Source organism: Heliangelus exortis, chromosome Z (assembly GCF_036169615.1).
Source record: "Heliangelus exortis chromosome Z, bHelExo1.hap1, whole genome shotgun sequence".
NCBI lineage: Eukaryota > Metazoa > Chordata > Aves > Apodiformes > Trochilidae > Heliangelus > Heliangelus exortis.
The window spans coordinates 28,552,663-28,566,817 of record NC_092454.1 but is presented as its reverse complement, the minus strand read 5'-3'; the positions used below and the strand labels follow the sequence as shown (position 1 = coordinate 28,566,817).

General features: G+C 38.8%; 2 protein-coding genes across 6 annotated transcripts in view; one reads left to right on the top strand and one right to left on the bottom strand.

The window, feature by feature from the left end:
- SLCO4C1 (solute carrier organic anion transporter family member 4C1) overlaps positions 1-14,051 on the bottom strand; it is a 53,578-nt gene extending 39,527 nt beyond the window's left edge. The window contains exons 1-3 of one of the 5 annotated variants that reach the window (XM_071730070.1): positions 13,670-14,051; positions 8,188-8,451; positions 1,820-2,014 (exon numbers count right to left, since the gene is read on the bottom strand). In XM_071730070.1, the coding sequence (XP_071586171.1) occupies positions 1,820-2,014; positions 8,188-8,266 (274 nt within the window). In that variant the 5' untranslated portion in view covers positions 8,267-8,451; positions 13,670-14,051. Of the gene's footprint in view, positions 1-1,819; positions 2,015-8,187; positions 8,452-13,198; positions 13,575-13,669 lie in introns of those variants that run through there. The other 4 variants (XM_071730067.1, XM_071730069.1, XM_071730066.1 and 1 more) reach the window with 4 other exon arrangements.
- Positions 1-14,155, top strand: part of PAM (peptidylglycine alpha-amidating monooxygenase) — a 457,165-nt gene that overhangs the window by 276,262 nt on the left and 166,748 nt on the right. The gene's annotated exons all lie outside the window — the stretch shown is intronic.

Sequence of the window (14,155 nt, the reverse complement as noted above, 5' to 3'; positions counted from 1 at the left end):
AGCACTGCTGGCAGGAACACTGTGTATGCAGATTAAGGCTTGCAACTAATTAATATCTAAATAATTGGTAACACATGTATTCTTACAGCTGGTATTTTCTATCCTTTTTCCTAGGTTGAAGAACCTGGGTTAGTTTCCAAAGTGCCTGAATGCTACATACTTAGTATTATTTCACTCTCTTTCAGCAAGAAGGAATGATGGGGGAGGAGGCCAGAGGGGTGCAGAAGGGAATACTCAAGCATCAGGAAGCTGAAATAAATATTGAGTTGATATATCCCAGGTTTTCCTGTATTTTGGAAATAGTAACATGCTAATAAGTACAGATTCATCCAACAGAACCTCAAACCTAGCTTAGGAGGTGCCTATTTCCTCATACAAAACACTCTGTTATACTTTTGAATTGCTTAACTTTTTTACTGGCTTTAGATGCAGATGCCTCTGCTCAGCAAGAGGAGAACAGTCCTAATGAAAACACAGTTTATCAGAAGAGAAAGAAGTTTATCAGCTAGCAGAAAGTTCTAGGCTTTCTTTTGGTGTCTTTTGCAAGACTTCTAGCATTAGGAAAAACAACACAGTGTATTTTAAATCCTCACTACATTGCATAAAAGCAGGGAAATTAATTAAAGATTAATGTAGCTACTCACTTAACTTCTATTTTTGTCATTTTGGGGAGAATACACTGTTCTTCTTAACTCAGCAGTTACCTGAAGACTGCATAAGCTTTAATTTATTGTATTGGTCTGCTATGTTTTAAGTATTGTCCCGAGTTGTAAGGCCATTTATCAATTCCCTAATCGCAGAGGCTGCCTGAATTATGCTCCATTTGTTTCACGGACCTCAGAAAACAACTAAAAATCATCCCTCTCAGTACTAAGTAACAGCAAAACTAAAAGCTGTCTTCAAGATTGAACACATGGAACTATTCTATTGGCATCAAATGAAGTGGCTTGCCTGGAACAATTAAGCAAGAATTGTATGCAAATAGATAATTATTTCAATTTTGTCCTCTAGAACATTGACTTACTTGGGAAAACAGTCCAAGAATCTTAGATGTTTTGAATTCTTCCTGGAAGTTACCACTATACCTAACATAGTCTTTTATCAGCTTAAACCTAAAATGGGATCCATAGAAAACACACTGAGACTGTAATGAACTTGGCAGTAAAAATACACATAAGCCAGAGAATACTAACTGCAAAGATCAAAAACGACTGCTAAGAAATAGTATTGCTTAGCTTTCAAACAGTCCTACAGTAAGGCAAACATTCTCCTTGTTTCTAGGCAATTCCTTTAAATTAAGGAAAGATCATTCCAGCATTTCCTCTGGAAGTGCCAATTTTTTACATGCCTAGAGAACTACATTGATCACATGATGCATGGAGGTCCCTGCAGTGAGGGTACAGACTACTGTTACAAGGAAAATAAATTAAACTGTTAAAGGATACAGTAAAGTATGGCTACTGACCTGGTATTGTGGGTAGTTTTCAATACTTGTTATGGTAAAAAGCAAATTTCTGCTACAACTTATCCTGTGGCTAACAGGCAGGCTGCATAAAACAATCACTTTCAGTTACTGATATGGAAAAAGAGGAGGAGAACAGAGCCTTACCATGATCTGCAAAGTAACTATTGAGAAGACTTGACTGTTGCAGCAGACTAATACTTAACTTGCACAGTAACTGACACAGAAACCCTTTATGCATGTAAGTACATTATGACAAGACAGATTTAATTAGAGGAATTCATAAAAATCACTTTTAAGGTGTTGAAGTCCACTATACTATCCAGACAATGTGTTATAAAAATTTTTTAAAGTTACCTATATAAATTGAGGACTTGTTCTTTGGGACACTGTCATCAATAAAAGCTGTACCCAAAGTATATAATGGAGTTCCTCCAATTCCCAGCAACAGCTGACCCAGGATAAAGACATACAGATAACTGGAAAGTGAAGACCTTGTGCTGGTACTGCAAGTGAAGTTAGCAGAGCTTGTTCCTGGAATTTGACACGTGTCTGAAAAACAGAGACATCAAGGCTAAAATTTTGTTACTTGACGCATCACAGTACAGTTGCAGAAAAGCCTTTGCTGAATCCTAAACTACATATGAAGAACTGATAGTGCCAGGCTCCCATTTTAACTTTCAGGTCTACTAATATATTCTATATGATAGTCCCCTAAACTTTTGACATCATACCCTCCAAAAGAAATACTATGATGGCTTGCTGTTCGGTTGTTTACCTGAAGGAAAGATAAATGATACAGCATTATTGAAGTGTTTCTTCTTGTTGAATGCATTATTGACCAGATGTATGTAAAAAAACTGTCAAATGATAATTCAACAGGTTAGTGAACACTCCTACATAACAGATACTTCATTTTGTTCTTGTATCTTATAACGATTCTGATGAGAACTAACAATAACTTCTGTTCTTTAGGGACAGAGCAGACTGAAAAAAACAATGAAAGCTGGAGAGGAAAGCACAGTCAATAGAGTCAAAAGGAAAGAATCAAAAGCAAACAATCGTTCCTTCTCACATGGTTTTGGGAAGAGTTTCCCTGAAAAAAAGACACAACCTTAAAAAAACCCACACCACTATTTTTGGTAGAGTACACACTGCCCATCTCCAGAATGAGAAGCTAATGTAAAGCCTCTGCACTTGTCCACATTCACACACAGAGGGAAGGAGAAACTCAGGATGTGCCTTCTCCTGTGTTCTTTGCCAGTATCAGAAGGTAAAAGAAAAGAGGAAGTGAAGATAGGGAGTATGTCCTCTCCTTCCTCTTGCTATTATTGCACTTTTCATAGCAGACAGTCCCAAGTGACTAGATCACAAAGAGGACGTTTATTACCATGTTTTTCCACAGAAGAGCATACAACCCTAAGAAAGAGGATCAACCCATCACTTTGGCAGAACAAGCCATACTGACAAAATACATGAAAATATCCATCGTTGACTGATAAAATTCTCAATACTTCACTACAAAATGATTACATTTTTTTCCAGGCCCTTCTTCATTTCAGAATTATTTATTTATTTATTTATTTTTAAGTAAACAAAAGGCAAGCTTGTCCACAGTTTGGACTCACATGACATAAACCACAAGGAAGTGCTTGCCACACAGCAGGTATTTTTGGTTCAACATCAGCAAGTGCCAAGTCCTGCACTTTGGTCACAACAACCCTAAACAACACTACAGGCTTGGGAAGAGCAGCTGGAAAGCTGCCCAGAAGAAAAGGACCTGGGGCCCTGGTTGACACCTGGCTAAATATGAGCCAACAGCGTGCCCAAGGCCAACTGCGTCCTGGCCACTATGAGAAATTTGTGATGCCAGGAGCAGGGAAGTGATTGTCCTCCTCTACTCAGCACTGGTGAGATTGCACCTGAAGTACTGTGTTCACTTTTTGGATGCTACAAGGACACTGAATTGCTGCAGCATGTCCAGAGAACAGCAGAGAAGGCAAGAATCTGGTGAAGGGTCTACAGAACAAATCCCATGAGGAGCAGCTGAAGGAACAGCGATTGTTTAGTTTGGAGGAGACTGATGGGAGACCTTATCACTCTCTACAGCTACCTGAAAGGAGGTTGTAGTGAGGAGGGTGTCAGCCTCAGGTCCAGAGAAAATGGCCTAAAATTGCACCAGGAGAGGAGCAGACTTGATATTAAGAATTTTTTTTAGTGGGAGAGTAGAGGCACTGGAACGGGCTGCCCAGGGAGATAAGGTATTTAAAAGCACACAGATGAGGCACTTCATTACATGCTCTAGTGAACATGGTATTTTCTTCTGAGTTGACAGCTGGAGTCTGTGATCTTATAGGTCTTTTCCAACCATGTCCATTCTGTAAAGAGAACTATGTACACTGATATTATCATAAATCCATACGTGAGTTTTACCACACCTTCCTCCAGAAAAAACTGCACCATAGTAGTGCGGTCACGGCACACAACAGGTGGTTCAGTGCTGCTGAACAGAAAGTGGTCAATGAAGAGTAATGGGAAAACTAATGGGGACAAGTCATTAAAATTTTCCTTCCTTTACACTTACGGACAATCCTCATTTTAATGGGGAACATTTTATTATGAATCACTACTCTGAAAATTAAGGTTATGTATTTTCCATTTACTGTAAATCTCTCTTTACCAATATTCCTCTTTTCCACAGGAAATTGAGTCTAAAATCAGGTTAACTTTGTACTATTTACATGTGCAGCATCTAAAACTGACTATAGAAGGACACCATGCCCTTTCAGTATCTTGTTAACATACAACGCATATATAAAATTTACATGCAGTTATAAATTAAGTTCTAGTACCTACTGGGCAAGTCTAAAACACGATTTAGCTACTTATTGTATTGTAGTACAAAAATAACAGTATCTTGTTAAATATACACATCAAAGAACAAGTAATGCACATCAAGAAAATGCCATGAATTATGTCAAATGGCAAAAGTGTTGCCTAATTTGAGATCTAGAAATAGCCACATGAAATAAGCTGATTACACATGGTAATGGCAATCAAATTCTTAACAGACTGCAGTTCTTTATGAATCCCCATCCTACTCCAATTATCTCAGTTCATGTCCATCTAGAAGCCTGTGCCATTATGTATATAATTGATTACAGCAGCTTTCCTTCACTTTTCTAGCTCTTTAGTTTATATGGTCTAGGAAACGTATCCTGACATTGATATGAGAGAAGTTTATCACACGGGTTCATTTTCAGAGCCACATAATCAAGTCTAACTTCAAAATTACGACGACCATCAATATGCACTATAATACAATTACAATCCTTTTCATTGCATCAAGAATCATACCTCTTTTTATGTGTTTTCTTTTTAGTCAGCAAGTACACCTGCTGAGTGGAGTCATGGACCACATTTCATGTTTCAAATTTACCACAAGACTATGAGCTTAATTAAACCAGTATAAGTCAAAACTGCCTTCAAGCAACAGTTTCTTCTACCTGAACCATTCACATCATCCCTTTCTTGTACCAGTCCAAGATTGGTAAAGAGACACAGGTTAAACCTAACATGGATTTAAAAACCATGGATTAAATGGATTACGTCCACAAGGCCAGAATATTCTCAAATATCTAATGCAACATACTACCAAAAAAGTTCCTTGAGCAACTACGCTAATTAGAAGTAAAACAGGCCCAGATAACTTTTACTCACATCTCAAACTGCAGCCAGTAGGTGTGGAAGTTTTCTGGTTTTGCAGGACAGGGAATAGTTTAAAGAGAGCTGTGAGAAGTGAGAAATAGAGAAACAGCTAAACTTTGATACCTTTTAAAACTTTTCCTGTCTCCTCTTCAAGCCTTGAATGGGATAGTCACCCAAAGAGCCCTTCCTTGTTGAAGGACCTTGATGAATGAAGACTAAGTTCTTAGTTTTTAAAGGCAGATGTTACAGTATTACAGAACATCCAAGTGTCCCTGCATATGCAGAGAGGTTGGAACTATTTAAGGTCCTTTCCAAACAAGACCATTCTATGATTCTGTTAGTACAGAGAAATACACTACACATATACAGAACAGCAGCACCATCCATTATTTGACTGATCAGACTCTTCAGAGAAGAAAACCAACAGAAAAAACAAAGATATACTAATGCTGCAAGACAAAACAGTAAAATTAGAGGCTGGCATCACTCATTCTGCTGACATTAGTACCAAATACCAGTTTTCTTCAATCTTTAATTGCCCTCAGCATTTTCTGGGAAAAAAGATCAATTAGTGCCTTTCTGAGAAGATTCTTAGCCACAAATGCCTTATGAACCACCTAAGTTTCCAGTATAACAGAAAACTGAAGTCAGATTTTAAGTTACTCTCTCTTTTTAAAATCACACCAGAAGTTTCAACTCAAATTGCTAAGGCTTGTTACTAACAATTTTTTTTCCAAATACATCATTCACATCCCATTACCAAAGAAAGTCACGGATTAACTCAGGCTGGTAAAGGCACCAGGGAGTCATATAATCCAAGCTCACCATACAGATTAAAACTGAATGCATACTGAGTTGCTCAGGACTTCACTCAGCAGGGTTGTGAAAGACTCCAGAGATACAGACTCCAGTCTTACTGGGTAATCTGTTCCAATGATTGACTGTTCTCACAATAAGGTTGAGTTCTTTGAGCCAAATGAAGATCTGTATTTCACACCATTTTCAAATTTAAACATGTTTCAGTAAGATCTGAGAGTAAAGTTTAGACACTGCTTACAGCATCTGCTGTTTTTACAGTTCTCTCTGCTAAGGATAACTGGAAGCAGAATGGTTTCAGTAGACAAACCGCTAGATGGAGTTCCTGACTACAAATATCCGAGTCAGTGAACCCTGACAATCCTATATAAAAATCGCTGGTTACATTCAGGTTACAAATTTGAGTTCAAAGCCTTTCTGAAGATTAGGCAAAGACATGCTTGCTATAGCTAAAAAAAAAAAAAAAGAAAAAAGTATATTTTAACTTATGTAAGTATAAAGAGACAGACTACTGGTTAGCTACTCTTCCAATGGATTTCTGAAGACAGTCATTATGTAAATATTCCCAGTGGAATAATTTTATAGAGTTTCATGTGTATATACTCAGAATAAAAGTAAATTATTATCGCAACATAAACCAGTCAATTCCAGAAGTCTGTTAGCCTTATAATGAAGGGAAGATGAATTTTGTTTCCTAGGCTAGATCTATGAATTAACCAGCAGCTGTATTAAATATTGTACTATATTACACCTTGAAGTTGTCCTGCAGGTGAAACTCACTGTGCTTACATACAACAGATGAACATAATCAATCGAGTAACCAACTAGGAACTGTCTGAAAATGAATTAGGTAGTAGATTTTAATATAAAACATTAAAGTTTACTCCCAATATATTAAAATCTCTATGAACTACTAATCCAAAGAAATAAGCAACAAGGAAGGTTTTTTGGGGTGTGGTGCTATTGAATTCTGCAGCTAAATGCAGTTAAGATAAATCACTAATAGCAGATGAAGTGAGATACATTTGATAAAACAGACTCTGAGATTTCAATCAAAATTGGTAGGAGTGGGACAGATCAGTTTCAACCAGAAGCCATCTCCCTTCACACTCCCACACTGTCAGTAGAGTTTCAATAAACACTTACAATGGGGCTGCAATCCTCTTCCATACTAGTGAAGCAGGAAGGGAAACTGTAGAGAAATGGGACTGCAACAGAGCCAAAAGAAGGTTGTTGCTGGCTGCAAGTAATCATATCCACTCACAGCCTCCAAACAAGAGTTTTTTCTTTTGGTATTGTTCATTTAAAAGTTCAATTAACTTCTGTCTAAGATCTTCACTTATAGATGGGGACCAAGATTTAACTAATGGTCGACATCTGAGCAGCTCATGAAAGTGTATGACATAATTCACACAGGAAAATTCATTTGAGAATCAACAACCTGAAGACTGAGGCCCTATTTCTTAACAACTACTAATTTTAGTGAGCACTCTAACATGCTTAGTCATTTGAAGACATAAATCTGACTAAACGCTGAAATAATGATTAACAACAAACACTTAAGACTAAAAGAGCAAGTCATCCTTCTTTAAAGATACCTGGATGTTTCCTTATAAATAACAGGTGTACAACTAAGCTGACATACCAATAGTTGGCACTGAGCACACTGCACTTAAAAGTCTAATTTTATGAGAAAAGATAGGCAAGTCTGACAGCTGGCTTCTAACATGATTTTAGTACTGCTTTGTTCAGTATCGTTTACTACAGCTTTTTCTTATTCTCTTTATTTCAAATAAACTTTCAAGTTTTATTTACCATTTTAGAAGAATTTAGTGAAACATGACAATGAATTATACAAAATTGATTTAATAGTTCAAACCCCAGAAGAATGGCTACATATGGTCACCTTTCAACATGAAGACTGTAATCCAACAGCTTTCCTTTAGCATTTATTCTACATCACTGACCTAACTTGCATCCCTATTCAAAGAAATGCCACATGAATTTTTACTCAAAGTGAATTTTAGCTGCATTCATCAATGCAAGTCAAAAAAACATTTTAATCAAATGTTGCTAATGGGCAAGAACTTATATTGACACTGAAATCTTTTCTGAAAAATCAAGTTCACTGTGTAGAGACAGCTCCTGAACCAACAGATATGGCAGAGTCACTACAGATTTTTTTTTAAGGATAAGCTTACCTTCTATTTTAGTTCCATAGTGGTATTTTCCACTAGTGAAGTGCGGTAAGGAAAATGTAAGTGAGCCCAATCCTAGCATAAATGCTGAGAAAGCAAGCCACCGTGGCTTGTGCCCACTTTCTCCAAAGAAAGACACAAACAGTGACAAGATACAAAAAGCAATGTCATAGCTTGAAGAGATTAAACCAGTGAGGGAACTGTTCAACTCATAGCGCTTCTCAATTGTTGAAATACTAATGTTTATCAGGCCATTTACCACAATACCTAAAAAAAAAAAAAAAAAAAAAAAAAAAAAAAAAAAAAATTAGTGAAAGTTACTTTAAAGGTACTTTCTTTTAATACAGTTACAAATATAAACTTACCATGTGATCCAAGAGCTAAAATTAATACATGAACATAGTTATATTTTAAGCTATTTATTAGCTTTAAAATAGAGATATATAGTAGATTGATACATTGCTAACTGAAGCCAGCCAAACTGCACAGAATTATTTAATCCTGTTTTTTCTTGTAGACATTAGAAACTGAACACTCAAAATTGAAACCAGCAAAATACCATGCCTCAAATTCTGCTTATCAACGTTCCAGATTCAGTTTGAATCACAGACATATTTAAAACAGAATGAATTCCAGCGTTATAAGATACTAAACAACTTAAAAGGAAATTAGTCACACTTTTGACTTGTATTAGAATACAAACCACAACTGAATCAAGTTCAGAACATAGCTTTCAAATCAGGGTTGCCAAATGAGTATCACTTCCCTTCCTGCTGTCATGAAGGGAAGACTTTTGAACAGACACCGTTCCCATATAAGAAAATATAAAGCTATTTAAAGATAGCTCGTAACTATTCCAGAGCAACCAAGGTGATCAACTAGGAAAAAGTTTGCCTTCTGAATCAAGTTCCCTGAAACAGAAGTATCAGAAAACCTCACAAAAAGGCCTTGCACGAGCTGGTGTAATTAGGCACAAAACTGACCAAAAAGTAGAAACATGTAAGCTGTAACTGCCAATGCATGTTATAGACACTGGCCATTTCTTAAAAAGTGTTGGGTTTAGGTATTCACTTGGATTTTCCATCCTTCCCCACCTTCTGTATCCATGCAAAATACCAAGTAGTTAAATTTACCAGTGTTTACTTTTACCATCCCCAAAATAGGATTCTGTTACAGATGAGATGAATACATTTGCTTTGTAACTGTGACACATAATTTCATGGTAGGCTAATTAAACTTTGCCCATAATAAGGTATATGTACCCTGGAAAAACTTAGTCTTGGGAGTCACACCTATACTCAAGAGTCATCTCAAGACACAGACCCTGAAGTTATCATTCCTCTTTATAAAATGAAACACAATTCTCTACTGTCATTCAAAGAACAGAAGGACAGATGACTGTGAACAGCAATGGATTAAGTTAGTTTTCAACAGCATTGCACCATCCAGAAGTGCAAGTAGATTGGGCTGACCTTGCCAAAGAAGCACCACTTCCCTCCCTGCTGTCACAATTTGCCTAGAGTTCTCCATGTATGTAAAAAATCCGAATTTGTGATCAAGCAGCACTTATTCTTATCAGTGTGATGACCACTATAACTAAACACTTCAACTTTAAGTAGGCAGGTCTTGGAACAGTCAATTTTATAATACTCTACTATGGCCTTCTTATTAAGAACGGCAATTTCACCTGTCAGTTTGACCACCACACTTAAATACATATGGGATTAACAGAAGTATTCAGGTATTATTCCCATGAAGTAGGTGTGCAATTTGACAACTTGATTACAGAACTACAAGACATTGTCTTTTACTTGTAGTTTAAGTTGGCACTTCTAATTTCCTAATTTGCATCCTAAAAGCCATAAAACCTTGCAGTTAATTTTACTGGATAATTAAGAATTAACTATAAAAATGTAGATGTGATGAACAGCAAGATAGCTTCCTCAATGCCATTATCTAGACATTAATCACCCCAGTCTCTTCAGGAAAGACAGAGCCTGGATGATACCAACTTGAACTAAAAAAATTCTACAAGGACATCTGAACACTTAAATAGTATAGAAATTATTTTTTAATTCTTCTCATCCAAAACCTTACTGTACTGCCATCTCTTTTGGAAGTTTAGGTAGTGTGGACTGACCTACAAAAGCCAGATTAATCTTAAGATAACTTTGTTTGCTATAACAAAAAACATAAGAGTACTTTTTTGTTCATTAATTTAACAACAACAAAGAAAAGTGCTTTACAGTTTTTCTAAGTGTGCTGGCTTTAAAGCGGTGGTGTGCAGATACTCAGGGAAAAAGGAAAAAACAAAAAGACCTTCAGCTAAGATGTCTTATCAGGCTGTAAGACATCAGTGCTACCCAATGCTTTTTCGAACAGATTAGACTAGACCAGTTTCAAGCAGTAGTTCTGTTGTTCTACTTTATAAAATTATTACTGACATGAGGAAGAATAAACAGTCTTTCTTGCACTCAAAATAGCAAAATAACTTCTACCTTGCTATGAACTACAGCGTGTCCACTCCTCTTTCCTTTGGCAGATAGGAAAAAAGCTAACACCTGCTTTCAGTTAAGCACACACATCCAACACACACGTACCATGTCACAGTAGGTAACTACTTACTGTGCTTACCTATTGCATAAAACCCTCCAAGGATTACTTGCTTATTCTTCAGTGCATTAGCAAACAAACTTCCCTATAAGTCTATTAGTAAGTTCCATAGATAAATCTTATCTTCCTCATTGATTGTTTTTGTCATTTGGAGGGTAAATTAAGTAATTAGACCCAAAGCTAGAGTAAAATGTTAGCTCACATAGCTTCAAAATCCCAAATGGGTTCTGTGTGCTTTTATCTGAACTGTGAACCTGTAAAACCAGAATATTTCTGCAAAATTTCACATACAGCAGTGAACATTTTGCCTGAAAATGATTTTTTTCTGCTTCTCATAAGGAGTTGCCACTTGAGTCTTTAGTGCCCCATTTCCTTTCTATGATTTAGCCAAAAGAAAGATACTTGTTCAGAAAATCCTGATAACTTCATTATAAATACCACAAGGCCTGGAACAGCCTGCCTGCACCAAAACAAGCATCAGAACTTTCTTTACTAAGGCAATAAATTTAAACTAGGTTAAAGTAATACCTCTGTGAAGTCTGGTACACATACACAGCTAGATAACAGGACCAAGACCTGGACAAGTGGTATAACCAACACCCATAGCATCGTAAGGGGACAGAGATTTTTATGACACAAGATCTTTTTAAGAGTGGGAACCTATCCACACTAATAATAAAATTTAAATTATACAAATTCATTATTCAGCTGCACTGAAGGTCAAATTAGCCTAGCAAACTGGATTTTAAAAATTAATGCTATATGAAAAAATTTACTAGTGTAAATAATTTACTTACTCAAGACACTTTCTCCAGTGTAATTTAATCTGAAACATTTTAGGATGACATTCAGGTCATTTTTGGTTGCCTATCCATATTCTTAAACTACAAAAAATATATATGCATAATCTGAAGCCTTCTGCTTGTCAGCTGTGGCAGAAACCATCATCTGCATTCTTCCACTCCTCCATTTCTTTTTACTATGTTAGAAAAAAAAAATTGAGCTAACAACAGGACAAGGGACATCATCTCCTGTTGTAGCTTGACCTAACAAACATAAGCAGGGAACAATAGGCTATGCCCCAAAATCAAAATTTCTAGACACTTCTATTCTAACATAACACGTGTATGATAAGACCAGATTCTTAACAGTTTGAAATCAGAAAGAACTCATGGAAACAAATGACAAGAAACACTGGTTCTTCTAAGGATTTTCAAAGCCACACAGATAGCAGTCAAATCCTTCTAGGTTTTAAGCACAATCTTCTGCTCAATTGTCCTCAGGCCATCAGTGTGGTTCCAGGAAGGAACATGCCAGTTTGATCCTGCATGTCTTTGGCACAGGCTGCCTGTGCTCCTAGTGCTGAATCTCTTTTCTGCATCTCCCCACACCCCTCCATGGAAGTTTCATTCTTTATGAGCAACAAGGATAGTTGTTAAAATCTCCCATTTTTTCAGGAAACACAGTTTTCTTTGCTAGCTAGTCTAATAGCATTGAAGGGTTCTGAACATTAATCTAATAGCTCCACTTCAGAAAAATATGTAAGCCTTGCAAGACTCAAGTCTGTACATTTGGTACGCTAATGCTTCTCCTCTCCCTCAACCATTTTTTACTACTTTCTAAGCTTAAGAATTGTCAAGGCCCTCACAAATCTTTTTATAGAAAACCTAAATATATGGACAAGAAAATCTGAAGATGAACAAATGAAACCAAGAGCAAGGCAAAATTCATGTTTTCTCCCAAAGTTAAACTAAGCTGTTGGGTATTAAAAGATGTCTGCACCAGGATCCACTGGACAAAATCAGATTTTTTAAAATCCATCTTAATTACATAAAGCACCAACCATGCCAAGGTACTTTTTTTAGTTCACAGGCAGGCAACCAAGTACATTCTATGGCACTACTGTTTTGCCAATTGGCTTATATTGCATCTTTTATTATCTGTCTCATGTATCTGAACCCATGAGGCATACACAGACCACTACCTCCCTTTGAGCAATGGGGCTGCAGTAGACTACGAAGGGCAGATCTATTGGGACCATGGACTCTGCAGTGATCAAACAGGCAGGAAAGTAAGAGGAGGAACACAGTGAAATACAGAGAAAAATACTGTGTGAGCAATCCAATGCAATCCAGGGTACTTTCTTTCCCTATCAAAGACACTATCATCACCCTTCAGCAACAAGTGCCAGACTCAGGCAGCTGCAGCAACCCTGCCAGGCTCTCACTTGCCAGCCAAATCACCCAAATCACTCTTCCCCTGCCTTCCCCGGCCTGGCTTCCACCACACCTCCAGAGGTATGCCCCCTTAGTGTAAGGCCCATAGGCGCCGAGTACCCACGGAAGGTGGAGAGAAGAGCATCAGGCCTGCTACTCAGGGCAAGCTGGCGGGGACAGATTACCTTGGAAGATAGCAAGAAGGCTGTAGGCAGCCAGGTAGCCCTCGGCATTGTTGCAGAGCTGCAGAGCCTTAGGGACGAAGCGGCCCCACCCGCAAGGCCCCTCCTCAGCCGAAACAACGTCGGGCCCTGCTGCGGACGGGGCCGCCTGGCGCTGACTGCTGAGGCCAGGGATGGGTGGCTCAAACACGGGGTTCTCGACACCGCCGACCTTCATGGTCCAACTTGGCAGCCCCTCCCGGTTAGCAAAGCGACGGCTGACCACAACGCTCCTCTAATTACCACAAGGTCAGGCCCAGCCCGATGGGGTCAGGTGTCAGCGGCCTCCCTCCTCCTCCAAAGGAAGGAGGCCCCGGCCGGGCCGGCCCCACCACGCCCCGCTCCACCGCCCCCACCACGCCCCGCTCCACCGCCCCCGTCCCGGCTCTCTGGGTGCCTTCCCGCGGAGTTCCGGCCGCCCGGTGTGGCTGGTACCTCAGTGTCCGTTTCTGGGCCGGTGGCAGGAAGGGGTTGCAGTGGCTGCAGCAGCCCGGTGCTCGTTGGAACTGCGGCCATCCCAGCACTCTGAGAGCTCTGCCCGTCCGCATCGGAGCCGCGCTCCCCTCCGAAGCAGATACCCCGCACCGGCAGACACGGAACGCGAACGGCACCGAGAAATGTGAACATCGGATTTATCAGGCCGAAGTGCGGTGCGGGATGAGCTGCGTTTTGTTTCGCACTGATGCAGCCAGAGCAGTCTCTGCTTTAAACGTAGAGTTTGCAACCGGTGCTGTGGCACCTGCTGCCTGCGGGTCAGGTCCACGCACGGAAGGCACAGGAAGCTGAGCCAGGACGAGAGCCACATACCCCGTAGTTGCAGCAATACCTGCACTGGAAAGAAAAAGAGAGAGAGAGAGGAAAAAAAAAAAAAAAAAAAAAAAAAAAAGGTCAAGCACCTAAAAAACGTAAATGTTTCTGCCA